The sequence below is a fragment of the Rhinolophus ferrumequinum genome, chromosome 17, assembly GCF_004115265.2.
Source record: "Rhinolophus ferrumequinum isolate MPI-CBG mRhiFer1 chromosome 17, mRhiFer1_v1.p, whole genome shotgun sequence".
Taxonomy (NCBI): Eukaryota; Metazoa; Chordata; class Mammalia; order Chiroptera; family Rhinolophidae; genus Rhinolophus; species Rhinolophus ferrumequinum.
The window spans coordinates 36,177,413-36,192,179 of record NC_046300.1 but is presented as its reverse complement, the minus strand read 5'-3'; the positions used below and the strand labels follow the sequence as shown (position 1 = coordinate 36,192,179).

At 34.5% G+C, this 14,767-nt stretch overlaps 1 protein-coding gene across 1 annotated transcript in view; it reads left to right on the top strand.

The window, feature by feature from the left end:
• STAG1 (stromal antigen 1) overlaps window positions 1-14,767 on the top strand; it is a 260,872-nt gene that overhangs the window by 73,716 nt on the left and 172,389 nt on the right. Inside the window, 1 exon segment of the mRNA XM_033131991.1 lies at window positions 13,535-13,611. Within this exon segment, the coding sequence (XP_032987882.1) occupies window positions 13,535-13,611 (77 nt within the window).

Genomic DNA, 14,767 nt, shown 5'->3' with positions numbered 1-14,767 from the left:
AAGAACATTTATATAAACAGTATTGTTTACAATATAATCCTAATCGGAACTTGTATTTATTAATTTAAAGTGATTTCTTCCCATGGATACTGTGTGTGTGTGTGTGTGTGTGTGTGTGTGTGTGTGTGTGTATAAGTAAATGTAATTCATAATTTTGAAACTTCTACACTTTGGACATATTTTGTGTTGTATCTTTATATTGTTGTAAGGCATTATCTACTTCAGTGGACTGCGAATCTCCTGGAACTAATTAAAACTCTTAATATCGTCTTATTTTCATGTTTTTAAAAGAGCTTTCAAATATAGACATATGTAGGTACTATTTTAGGTAGAATTCAGTGAAAACCACCGATAATCTTGATGAGTTTATTGCTTAGGAAAAACTGGATGTAGAGAATGGGGTAAAAATTATTACAATAAGAGAATGGAACATGAAATATTTTGGTATATTTTATCAAAGACAATTAAATGGAGAATTGATTATCTTTTCAACAAATGATGCTGGAGTAATTGGATGTCCATATGGAAAAAAAGGATCTTAAACACAGGTTTTGCCCCTTTACAGAAAAATTAACTTAAAATAGATCATGTAAAATGCAAAACTGTAAATTTCTAAAAGAAAATGTCCACATGACCCTGGCTTTAGTGATGAGGTTTTAGATATAACCTCCAAGAGCACAATCTGTGAAAGAAAAAAAAATAGCAAGATGGAGTTTATTAAAATTAAAAATTTTCTGCTCTGCAAAAGACACTGTTAAGAAAATAAAAAGACAAGTCACAGACTGGGAGAAAATATTTGCAGAGCACATATATGATAAAGGACTGGTATCCAAACTATACTAAGAACTCTGAAAACAAAAAATAGATCCTTCAGGAAAAAGTGGGCAAAGGATCTGAACAGACATCTCACCAAAGAAGAGCTGGAGCAGCAAATCAGTATATGAAAAGCTGACTGACATCGTTTATCTTTAGGGCAATGCAAATTGAAAAGATAGTAAGGTATCACTACATAGCTATTAGAATGGCTAATATTCAAAACCCTGACAATACCAAGTACTGCCAAGGATGTGAAGCTCCAGGAATTCATTGTTGATGGGAATGCAAAATGGTGTATCCACTTTGGAAGAATCTTGACAGCTTCTTACAGAGCTGAATAAACATAGCCATACTATAAAATCCAGCAATCACACGGTTTTAGGTGTTTACCCAATTGATTTGAAACTGTGTCCACACAAAAACTTGCACGTGACTGTTCATAGTAATTATAATTGCTCCAAGCTGTAACCAACCAAGATGTCCTTTAGTAGATGAAATGGATAATCTGTGTTATATTCATACAATGGAATGCCATTTAGTAATAAGGAATGAGCTCTCAGGCTACTCAAAAGCATAAGTGAATTTTAAATGGGTATTGCTGAGTTAAAGTAAAAAGGCCAATCTGAAAAGGCTACATACTGTATGATTCCAGTTTATATGACAGTCTGGAAAAGGCAAGACTATAGAGATGGTAAATAGATCAGGGTTTGGGGGAGGAGTGAGGTTTGAATAGTTGAATCACGGGATTAGGGTGGTTAAACTATGCTGTATGATACTGTAATGTTGAATACATGTAGTACTATGCGTTTCTCAAAACCCATAATACTTTGCAGCACAAAGAATAAACATCGATGCATGCAAATTTAAAAAAAAATCACTTATGAGATCATCCCAGGATAAATGCAGACTATGACAGTAGAATCTAACTGTACTAAAAATACATGAAATAACCTCGCTAAAGTGGTGTAAGGGAATGGTGGTGTTCTAAGTAACTGAAGAAATGAGTGGAGACTATAAAAGTAAAGGCCGAAAAAACTATATAAGTACTGTATTTTAGTTGGCAAAGTTGTTTCCCATGAGAGTGTGAGGTACCAATTGTAAAGTCACTGTACATGTATATTGGAGTTGAAAAAATAGGTAAATAGATGGTTGATGGTGGGAACCAGAGTTTTTACTGTTGGAGTGGATTACAGATAAGCAAGGGGAGGACACTAGAATAATCCATATGGTAATCGAGTTGAAGGTGTTAGTATAACTCACATGTAGCTTAATATGGACACATGGCTACATATAGAAACATTTATAGGTATGTTTTTATACACTCTGTTATACATACACATATGTATTATCCCTTGTTCTTTCAGCTAACGTGGCCTAAGAAATGACATTTCACTAGCAGACAGCCAGGAGCAACAAGCTCACCTAGCACCTAGGTCTTGGTTTCTAATTCCATTCTTCAATAAAAGAAACCAGCGCTCCTTGAAGAAATACTAGATTCTAGGACTGGGACAGGAAATATACAAGGTGAGCCTGAAGAATTTCGTAGTGTCAGAAAGTAAACAAGTGCTCAAGGTAAATAAAGCAAAATGATGAGGGTATATTATGTCCAGTGCAACACGGGCAGTGAGAGAACTAGATGGGGCGGTGAAGGGTTAAGAAAGAAACAGAAATCAAGAAAGTTTTGAAACAGGGGCCAAGGGTCTCACAGCCTCAAAGGACTGAGAGCCCTGAATCTGGCCACCTTGTGGCTTTTATTGATGCACATGTAAGGAAGTAGCATTGTTTTTTCTACGGTCTGTGAGTCTCATACATCATACCAAAAAACTGGTTCAAACCAATCACCCTTGCCTGTCGAAAGTCCCATGATGTATAAATAATTATGGTTTGTATCTCCCCAGTGGACAAAACCTTTATGTTGAAAACTTACTGAGATGGAGAACTGATGTTATCACTTCGCAAGCAGGTTGTGGGAAGGAATGCAACCACAGAGGCAGAAGCTCTCCTTAGATGGGGGACGGTGGGGGTCTGTGCCCACCTCTATCAACCCCGTGAATTCTCCTGGTGGTCCCCACGTAACTGTGCCTGTCTTAGGTCATTCCTTTTTTGAGGACTTTTACCCGTCATTGGCTAGCCAGCCATCCTTTGGGGCCAAACAAGGAGATGGCATAAAGGTGAAGCAATGTTCCTGAAAGGAATAGTTTCACAGACTCTTCTTTCTTTTTAAGGGTAGGTACGAGGGAACAGACAGGCATGCTGCTGTGTGACAACAAGGGTATATCAAAAGGACACAGGAACCAAATGAAAGCCCTCAGTGGCCAAATCTGTAAAAATTTGAGCAAAAAAAAAAAAATCATAGAAACGAATTATGACCCACACTGTAAAACATTCATGAGTCCATACTGATACCGATAAATGACTGAGTCATGAAACAAATTGGTGAAACTAGACAAATCTTTTATGTAGATTTTCAAAATAATTGATCTAAATACTTACATAAACCTCAAGAAAGTGAAGCGTAACTCTACCCCTGAAATGTGGGATACACATAATGACTTCTAAATATTATAGTATTGATAAAGGGAAAAAGTGTAATTTTTAAGATTGGAGAAACCTTACAAATATTGCCTTAGCTAGATGATCATGATTCAAAATATTTGGTCATGTTGATAGCATATTTTGATGTGATGAGAATGACACTTTGATTTTCTCAAAAACCCATAAACCATATCTAACCATGAGAAAAACATCAGTTAAACCCAAGTTGAAAGACATTCTATAAAATACTTGACCACTGCTCCATAAAACCATCATAGTCATCAAAACCAAATGAAGTATGGAAAAGTGTCATGATATAAAGGAGCCTAAAGAGACATGACACCTACCACCTTTTGTGGTATTGTTGATGAGATCCTGGAACAGAAAAAGGACATTAAGTAAAAACGAAAATCTGAATAAACTATGACTTTTAATTAATAATAATGTTACGGAGTAAGGGTAAGGGAACTGAGGAAGGTATTCAAAAGGTACAAACTTCTATATATAAGATAAATAACTAAAGGATGTAATGTACAGCATGATAATTATAGTTAACACTGCTGTATCATATATAGGAAAGTTGTTAAGAAAGGGGATCCTACCTTGTTTCCCCAAAGATAAGTCCTAGCCGGACAATCACCTCGAATGCGTCTTTTGGAGCAAAAATTAATATACATTATATTATGTTATATTATTATACCAGGTATTATACCAGGTCTTATATGAGACCTGGTCTTATATTATAGTAAAATAAGACCAGATCTTATATTAATTTTTTTTTTTTTTTACAGATTTTATTGGGGAAGGGGAACAGGACTTTATTTGGGGAACAGTGTGTAGTTCCAGGACTTTTTTCCAAGTCAAGTTGTCCTTTCAGTCTTAGTTGTGGAGGGTGCCGTTCAGCTTCAAGTTGTTGTCCTTTCAGTCTTAGTTGTGAAGGGCGCAGCTCAACTCCAGGTCCAGTTGCCATTGCTAGTTGCAGGGGGCACAGCCCACCATCCCTTGCGGGAATCGAGGAATTGAATTGGCAACCTTGTGGTTGAGAGCCCGCGCTCCAACCAACTGAGCCATCCGGGAGGCAGCTCAGCTCAAGGTGCTGTGTTCAATCTTACTTGCCGCCCACCATCCCTTGCTGGACTCGAGGAATTGAACTGGCAACCTTGTGGTTGAGAGCCCCCTGGCCCATGTGGGAATCGAACCGGCAGCCTTCGGAGTTAGGAGCATGGAGCTCTAACCGCCTGAGCCACTGGGCCGGCCCCCTTATATTAATTTTTTTCTCTAAAAGACTTACATTAGAGCTGATTGTCCTGCTAGGTCTTATTTTTGGGGAAACACGGTAAGAATTCTCATCACAAGATTTCTTTTCTTTTTATTGTATCTGAGATGGATGTTAACTAAAACTATTGTTTGGATGTTAACTAAAACTATCATTTCACAATATATGTAAATCAAACCATCATCTGTGCACCTTAAACTTATGCAGTGATGTATGTCAGTTATTTCTCAGTGAAACTGGGGGTAAAATAATAACTATCAATATTAGCTCATTAGTTGTAACAAATTATACCATACTAATGTGAGATATCAATAAGAGAAACTGGTTGTGGTGTACATGGGAACCTCTATACTGTGTTTGTAACTTTTTTGTCAGTTTCAAACTTCGAGAATAAAGTAAATATTTTTAAAAATCCTGGAGAATTCAGTTTAAGGAAAATTTCTTTGAAACTCTTTTATTTAGCCAACCAGATAGTTCGTTTCATCTTTAATCACCTACATAAAATTTTGACAGAAGAAAAAAAGCTGTATTCTAGACAAAGCATGAGTTGAAAAAGTCCTTAGTGGCACATTAAAAAATTGTGAGAGGGACTTCATAAAAGTACACTTGAGATTATTTGGGACGTCCTAGTGACATAGTTTTGAAGCACAGGTTAGAGAAATAGGACTTGGTCATTTGTAGGCAGTTTGAGAAGAAACTGCCAAATAACTCTTATATCTCAAATATGTAAATCCTAAATTATCTTACATATATTATGTAACTAGAGTCAAATATGTAGAGTTGGCTATAAACAGGGCACTTGATAAACAAATATTTTCGTTCTGTAATTTTATGGATCCCTGTAACATTATACGCAAGTTTCCTTGTGCTTTTTCCTTCACCACTTAGAGGTGAAAACTGGATCTTTTTAAATGGCACCATTTCACTCATGGCTTGATTTATTAGAAAGAGAGAGTTCAAAATTTTTTTCTCTCCACCCCGTAATCCGGAGTCTTGGATTTTCCATACCATGCTACGAAGGGTAAGTCTTTTCTAGAACTATTCTTTACTGTCACCATTTTGTTTCTCCTTTCAGTTTCTTAAGACTGAACGTCTTTGACTGATATTTTTCCTCTAATGTGTAACTTTTTCCTTTTTTAGTTCTCAAATTCCTTTAATAATGTTCTGAAATATTTTGGGCCTTTTCTACCATAGTGCATAGACTAAATTTTCATAGAGTTTTAAGAGGTTCATAGGTACTTAGGAATCCATGTGCCACATATTAAGGAGTCCTGCCTGTCTTGAATCATACTAATATTAGTAATAGAGCCCCAGTAAATTTATTTTCCTTACTGTTCTTTCCTCTAATTCTCATCTTATGTGAACGGTATTAGCACTGAAGATGAGATTATTTTAATAGTTGTTGAAGATTTAATAAAAATAGTTTAAAAGGTTATAGCTCTAGGACAATAACTTCCTTGTTTTGGGCCCTTGGCTATACTAGCATGGCACAACCAACCTCAAAAATTGAAATTCTAACATTTAGTAAATTTACCTATTCTTGATATGGGTGGAATATACCCCATGCAGTCTTGAAAGACGTTAATTGGTGTGCACATGCTACGTGCCAATAATGTGGATTTTCTTTTTTGAGCGTTTAGTTTGATGTTTCGCTGACCTTTTGTATTTGCAGAGGCAGAAATATACAGAATATCCCCTTATCCATGGTTTCAGTTATCAATGGTCCAAAAATATTAAATGGAAAATTTCAGAAATAAAGAATTCATAAGTTTTGAATTGTGTGACGTTCTGAGTATCGTGATGAAATCTCAGTGCCACCCCGCACCATTTGCTTGGGACATGAATCATCCCTTTGCCCAGTGAATTTATGTTTTGTACACTACTCACCTGTTGGTCACTTAGTAACCATCTGGGCTATCAGATAAACTGTCTCAGTATTGAAATACTTCTGTTCAAGTAAACCTTATTTTACTTAATAATGGCCCCAAAGAATGAGAGTAGTGATGCTGACAATTTGGATACACCAAAATGAAGCCATAAAGTGCTTCCTTTAAGTGAAAAAGTGAGTACAGTGCAATAAAATTTTTTAAGGGAGACTGTAACTTTGATTACAGTATATTTTTATAATTGTTCTATTTTATTATTATCAGTCTCTTACTGTGCCTAATTTATAAATTAAACTTTATTAAAGGTATAAGAGAAGACATAGTATATACAGGGTTTGGTACTAGCTGTGGTTTAAGTCATCCACTGGGGGTCTTGGAACATACCGCTCATGGATAAGGAGGTCTGCATTTTGCAAGGAATGTTACAAAGTGCAGGCTGCCATCTAGAGACAGACTCATCCTGGAGATATAATCACAATAATTTTTATTTATAAGGCATTCTGAAAGATTTACAATTTTCCAATGTGTATCTTTATAATAACCTGAGAGGTAATTTTTTTCCCCATTTTTGCATGTACTACCTAGACAGACCACATACATCCCAAGATATTTATTATTAAGCTTAAAATGCTCACTAAAAGGCAATGAAAGCGTCTTGTCTCTTTCTCTACATTTCCCCCACTCCCTCTCCTCAAATCTTGTGAAAGACTTACATATAAATCACTGCAATCTTAGGTAATTCTTAAATCCTACATTTCTGGTATGCAGATGTTCTTTAGTAAATCCTTCTCAGTTTTAGTAGCCTCAGCATTTTTTTAATCCTTTCTTATCTCAAAGTTTCTCTGCTAATTTATCCATGTTTATTTTCAGTCTTTCTCTATTTTATTTTGATTTACAACCTGCTATTACATAAAGTAAAAATGAAACAAAAAATGAGACTGCCAAAACATTTTCCTGTTGTGTGCTTGGATTATCTTGGTCTATCACCAGATTAGATTTTATTAAAGACTCTATAATTCATTCTTTAAAAGAAAAGCCATAAAATAAAAAGGTTATTTCATATATGGAACCATTATTTAGAAAGCATCTGCTGTTTGGAAGGCTCTTTGCTAAGTGATCTTAGGCAATGTTAGTGTATTTGAGCCACATCCAGGGTCAGTAATTTTGAATGAGCTAAAATGTTATAATGTGTCATAAAAACTATACATTTAAAAGGTCCATTGGTTATGTTTGAATATATTATTTTGCTGCTAAGTACAGTTCTTTCTGCCTTCAATCTTCTACCTGCTTCTGTATCCAGCTGGAAGGATACAAAGAAGGCTAGATAGAGTTCCTGCTCTGGCTGGCATCATAGAATAGAGGGGAGGGGTAGAACTGAAAATGATGAGGGTAAGGTGAGACAGTTCTCTAAGCCAGGGGTGTCCAAACTTTTTTCACCGTTTTTCACTAAAGGCCATATGCGGTAAAATACACAAACAGCTGGGCCACTCACTCTAGGTGAAGTACATATTGCCTCATCTGGTTTATTTAAGTAAACTAAATATATTTTTGGAATTTGCTGCGGGCCAATAAAAAATGGATTGCGGGCTGAAGTTGGCCCGCAGGCCACAATTTGGACACCCCTGCTCTAAGCCATTGGTTCATATACCGTGTTTCCCCGAAAATAAGACCTAGCTGGACCACTAGCTCTAATGCGTCTTTTGGAGCAAAAATTAATATAAGACCCGGTATTATATCATATTATGTTATATTATATTACATTATATTATATTATATTCCCAGTCTTACATTAAAATTAGACCGGGTCTTATATTAATTTTTGCTCCAAAAGATGCATTAGAGCTGGTTGTCTGACTAGGTCTTATTTTCGGGGAAACACGGTATGGGGTAAGACAGTTTGCTGGTTCTTGCTTCACTTTTCTGACAAATACTTCTTTGTTACCTTAACTCATACTTGAGGTGGGTTCCAGGCATTTTGGACAGGGATGTTTAGTGCTGTTATATCGGAGCATCACTCTGGAGGTGGAGACTGTAGGTCTGGGTGATGGGAAAACTGCTGGAATGACTTTCCCTGGTTCTGAAATGTAAGAGGTAACTGGTTTCATTCTTCAAACAACGGTAACCTTGCAACATGCACAATTGGCAATCTGGCTTCCACTAGAGTTCAACTAAGGAACTAGAGCTTGAACCTTATACTAACTGAGCATCTCGTATACTAAGTGCTATATGTTTGTTATCTCATTTACTTCTCATATCATCCTTAGTCATTTGTTCAGCAAACATTTTTTGAATGTCTCTTCCTATGTGCTAAGCACTCTAGTCACTAGGAATTACGCGTTGAACAAAATAACATTCCTGTTCTGAAGTGGTATTATAACCATTTTAAAGATAAGAAATCTGAGTTCATAGAGAATGATTGACTTTTCTGGTGCTCCGTAGCTTAATAGCTGGTGGAGCAGATATGTAAAACCTACCATGTCTGTAACTTCTTCAGGGTTCTACTATATGCTGTGATTGCTGTAACCACAGTCTCTCTTTATTTTTACCTGTATTGCTAATTATGCAAAGGTGTGTTCTCTAGTCCTGTTTTCATATTGGTTTTCAGTTCCATCTTTTGTGTCCTATATGATAGCTGTTAAGAAACAACACAAAATTTCACATTTCTGGCAAACTTATGTTGAACATTCTTATGCCTACACTCTAACGAGTGCATATTGATAGTGACTATATAAATGCGTAATAGGCAAGGTTTAAGAGCAATCTGTCTTTTGGTTCAGTTTTTGAGTGTTGTTTTTTTTTTACTTGAAATGTATTCATTATTTTGTTTAATACAGTCATATAGTTCATATTTCAGGAAATGCAAAGGATATGCAATATAATGTCACCCTTACATCCCTAAATTTCAACCACATATTTCTTTCCCAGAAGCAACCAATTTTGCCATATATTTGCATAAATTTCCAGAAATATTTTAAAGCATTTATCATCAAATACATATATATTCTGTTTTATGTATGAATATATCTCACAATATCAATTATAGACAGCTTTATTATTTTTGACATTGACTTTAAGAGTCAGTAAAGAGTAGTAAGTCATGGTTCCTGTAGCCAGATTGCCTGCATGTAGACCATAGATCTGCTACTGGGAGACCACTTGTGCAAGTTGTTAAATCTCCAAGTGCCTCAGTTTTCTCATCTGTAAAATGGGAGAAAAATAATACATTCTTTATAGGATCGTTGTGAAGGTTAAATGTGTTAACATCAAAGGCTTACTCAGCACAATGCTTGGCATATAGTGAGCACCCGAAATTAGCTGCCACCACCATTGTCATTATCATCACCATTTTTACTTATTTAATCAGATTCTTATTTTATGGGCATATTGGCTTTTCCTTTTGATATTACAAACAGTGCTTCAGGGAATAACTTTCTACAATCTTTATTTTGCACATGTGTGAGTTTATGGATGTTTTGCAACAGGTACAATATAAGGCCAGTATATCGTAAATTTGTAATTTTGCTAGACATTTGCTACATTACATACCACAGAAATTTTATCAAGTTATGCTCTCACCAGCAGTTTGACATAATTTAAATAATCTAGAACTTGATGGTAGCTTTCTGATGTTATTTCTATTTATGATATTACTCATAGTTAAGAATGACAGTTTTTGAAAGTTTTTCCTTTGTCGTCATTAGAAGTACAATCTTTCATTTTTTAATATGAGTATGTATGTTATTGGTAAGTTATTCTTTCAGGATTCTCACAGATAAGATAACTTCTTAGTGTTTAGAGAGTGGAAGATAATTTTTATTTCTTTCCATTCTTTATTTTCAGATATTTACGTTTCATGAATTTGAATTATTTTAGATCATTAATTTACTTTGTTATTTATAACATTTGGATAATCTGTTAGAAATACTCATCTTTAAAAAGCAAGAATACAATGGTGAACTGAAATTAGCATTTTAATTTGAGTATTAGTCTTGAATTACAGCAAGATTTTTTTCCTTTGTCAAAGAAAGCTTAAGAAGAAGAAAGAAAACCTTAAGGTATCACTCATTTTTCAAGGAACTGGGGGGGAATACAAAGATTAGTAAAGACCGATCTCTGCCATGTTTACCACTAGTGGGTGAGCTATATAGGGGCTATTTCCAGGTTAGAAAATGTTAAAAGGGACAAAGAAGGATTTATTGGACAGAACTTTGGACATTACCTAAATCTACTCAGGTGAATGACTAAAATTAAAAGAAATCAAAATAAGTTGTCAGAAAACAGTACAAGGATGTAGTGCTATAAAAACCAATATAATGAGCAAATGCTTCAAATAGAGTAGATGGGTTGTCACTAAGGAAAGGGTGTTTGATGTAGCAATTAGGAGATAATTGGTGTGAGGAAGTAGTTTCAATAGAGTTGTGGAACCCAACTGGAAAAGAATGAACAGTTGGAAAGTAAATAAATAGACTAATCTTGGAATAATTATTAAGGCAACAAGGATTTTCCTCTCTCTTAAAACAAATAATCTCAGTACAAGCTTCTGTTCATTTCGAAATTCGGACTTTAAACCTCTACTTTTATTAGTAATTGTTATTTGTATATGGTAGTCACCTTTAAAGATGCAAAGCATGAGGCTGTTTTTTCCATACTGCTTTTAATGCCTTTCATTTTGTAACATTAAATTAATGTAGCAAAATAGTTCTTTCATAAACTAACATAGCTAGTCCATTGAAATTACAGTTAGGACTCCACTGTATATGAAAACTGCCATGTTTATCATGGAAATAGAGTTGAGCATTATTTGCACTGGAAGCAATTTAATAATGACATATGTAACTTAAATTGTAAGATTAGCGTTGTCCTTTTTCTTGAGTTTTTTAAAAAAATCAACTTTACCAAGATATAGTTTCCATACATTAAAATTCAGATTGATGATTTTTGACAAATGTACACAAACAACCCTGTTGCAATGCTCCACGAAAATATAAAAATATTTCCATCTCCCTAAAAACAACTAATTCTTCCCATGTTTAATAACTTAAAAATCTAATTTTATTTCTGCTTATTTAATTAGCTGCCATTTACGAATGTAATTTTAATTATCAAGACTACTTGTAACAACCCTTGAATTTACATACTTTTTATCTATAGGAATCTATTTCAGGTTGACAAAATAGTTCATTACCCAAACAAGGTTAAATACAGTTGACCCTTGAACAACGAGGTTTGGAATTTGCAGGTCCACTTATACGTGGATTTTTTTTTTTTTTTCAATAAATACACAGTCAGCCCTCCATATCCCTGGGTTTCACATCCGTGGATTCAACCAACTGCAAATCGAAAACAGTATTTTTGATACCCTCTTGGGAATCAGAGGATGCTCCTGGAACCAATATCCTGTGGATACCGAGGCTACGACTGTAAGTTACGTTTTTGGGGAGTCAAAAGTTATACGTGGATTTTTGACTGCTTGGGGGGTCGGTTCCCCTAACCCCCGCCTTGTTCAAGGGTCAACTGTACAGTTAAACAATTTTGTTTAATTTGATTTTAAGAGTGTTTGGCAGAAAGTTACTTAAGATAATTTATAATTAGCAATTTAATCTGTTTTCTATTTATTTTTTAAAAATTATCTGAAAATGATCACTGTATTAAAGGGCATAAACAACCTGTCTTTAGTACTGTTGACTACTCTCTCTAATACTTTTTTTTGGCATAGAAACATAAGATCGCAGTATAAATTTTTCATTTTGTTTAGGAAATTGCGTGTTGTGGAGGAACTCGTTAAAAAATATTTTTTTCACCCAAACCTCCTAACTTAGAATCTCTGATGCTCTACAGCTGGATATAGGGAATAACTGTTCGTGGTACTTAATGAATTTAGCATCCTGAAAATGAATGAGAGAGCTGTATATCAAGTAAAACATGCTTTAAAAATGGTTCTGATTAAAAGAAAGGGCAGACATCATTTTTCTCATTTTACCGATTAGTAAAAATTAAGTCAATTTAAGTTTAATGTATTAAATGTGTCATTGTAGTTTTTGTTGGGACGCTGAATTAAGACCATATTTTGATGACTTTTAGTGGCATTCTGCTCTATGCTCTTTCCTGTAAGAGCACAGTACATTTCAGAGACCCCTCCCCACATACCTAAATATGATTTGAATTGGAGTTGGCAATCATTGATAAGGAGCCTGTCAGAGGTTATAATTTTTTTCTTAACTGATTGTGTCTTATTCTTGTGATTTTTAACTTGAATATTTTACATTTATACAGTTGAAACTGAACCTGATTTTATTATTAGGCCAGGGTTCTCGGTACTCAAGGTTGATTTTAAACTTTTTTCCAGTTTCTTTAAATTATGTTAATTTTTAACAAGTTTTTGGTATAAATCCCTCTTATCGTTATTAAAAGAATGATAATATTTATATAACCATATTTGAGATAAAAATAAATAGCTAAGATAAAAGTAATATGAATGAAATAAGAATGGGGTCAACTTTTTCTTTGATACTCATGTGGAAGTTATTGAGAAACTTTTAATGCTTAGAGAAAACATTTAACTGAAATGTGTTATTAAAGTGAGATTTAGTATTAATTTATACAAGGGTATTCTGATGATGAAGAATATCAGAAAGAGCCATGAAGGAAGATAACACTCTATACTTGGATGTTTTCAGACTAAGTAAGCCAGCTACATGTCTGGATAGGCCCAGTATATATCTAAGTCAAGTTTTAGGGTCTTCCCTACAGTATAAATTCATTGTTTATGTCTTTGTCTTTTCCTTCCCCATCATTAATCTTAATATTTTTCCTTATACTTAATCTAATTTATAGGTTATTCAGTTCTTTAAAAATGTCTACAGAACTTTGAAGTTCTGAAAAGATTTTTTTAGAATAGATAGGAGTTTGGTGAAGGAAAGAAAAACCCAAGCATATAAAACTTTTCAAACAGTGGCCAGATTAAATTTAATGTTTAGCATGGAATAGAAAAGAATTAACTGTAAAATCTGTTTTTCCACAGGTACTGTAAGAATAGAGATGTTTCGAAATATGCAGAATGCAGAAATCATCAGAAAAATGACAGAAGAATTTGATGAGGTATAGCATTTCTGTATTTATACAAATTGCCTACTTATACTTTTTAATGGTGAATATGTTGCTTATTTTAAGTTTTGATTTGGTGTTTAGTATAAGACAATAACACTATTTTCTCATGTATATGATAATCCATGCTACTAATTCCAAACTTAAAGACCCCTGGGGGATTTGATTACATTGTATGGAGGTAGCACTGAAAGGTAACTGATAAGCCTAAGAAAATCAGTGGTATGAAGTGGAAGTTGATTCTTGACATTCATTCATGAAGACCACCTGAAATTCCCAAATTTATAAATGCATCTCCAACAGTTTAATATTTCATTGAATGCTAGTCCTGTTAAATGCTTTAAAGAATAAAGGAATTTTTGAGGTCAGAGAATGTGAGCAGGTTTCATGTTATACCTCTCTTAGAGATTGTCAAAGAACAATTTAAGGTTCTTTAAAATCCTGTTGGAGAAAAACCTTAACTTTATTTAATCCAGAATTCCCAAAATTATTCTATATAGATCTTCCCACCCCCGCCCGTTTTGTGTGTGTTTGTGTGTGTGTGTGTGTGTGTGTGTGTGTATGTGTGTAAAACTTAAGTGCTTATTAGGGAGACTGGAATATTGTGCTTTACATTTATAATATATGTTTTGTTTGCTAGTCTTCACAAATTAATCAGAAATCATTTTTTCTGCATGCATTTCCATTTTCACTGAAGTATTCTCTCAAGTAGTTTTACAAAGATTGTTGAAACACTCACAATTTTATTTCTCTGTTGTATTTATAATGAACTCAGTTCATGCCATGCTTTAAGTCATCATTAATTCCAGTTTTAATATTCTGCCTTTTGATTTAAGTCAGATTTCTAAACTCTTGTGGATGTTCCTTTTTCTTGACTTTAAACACTAATGACAAAAATTGGCTTTCATCGAGGTCCACTCTTTCAGTGAAGTGGGCTCAAAATTATTACAGTAAAAGACACATTGCTGCTAATCCCCCTCAAAATACTCCCCCTCACTTTGAACACACTTACCCCATCATGCTTGCCACTTCCTGAAGCAGTTCTGGAAGTCCTCTTTCGTGAGTGTCTTTAGTTGCGCTGTCATGGCTGACTCTATGTCCTGAATTGATTGAAAACGTTTACCTTTCATGATGATTTTGACTTTGAGAT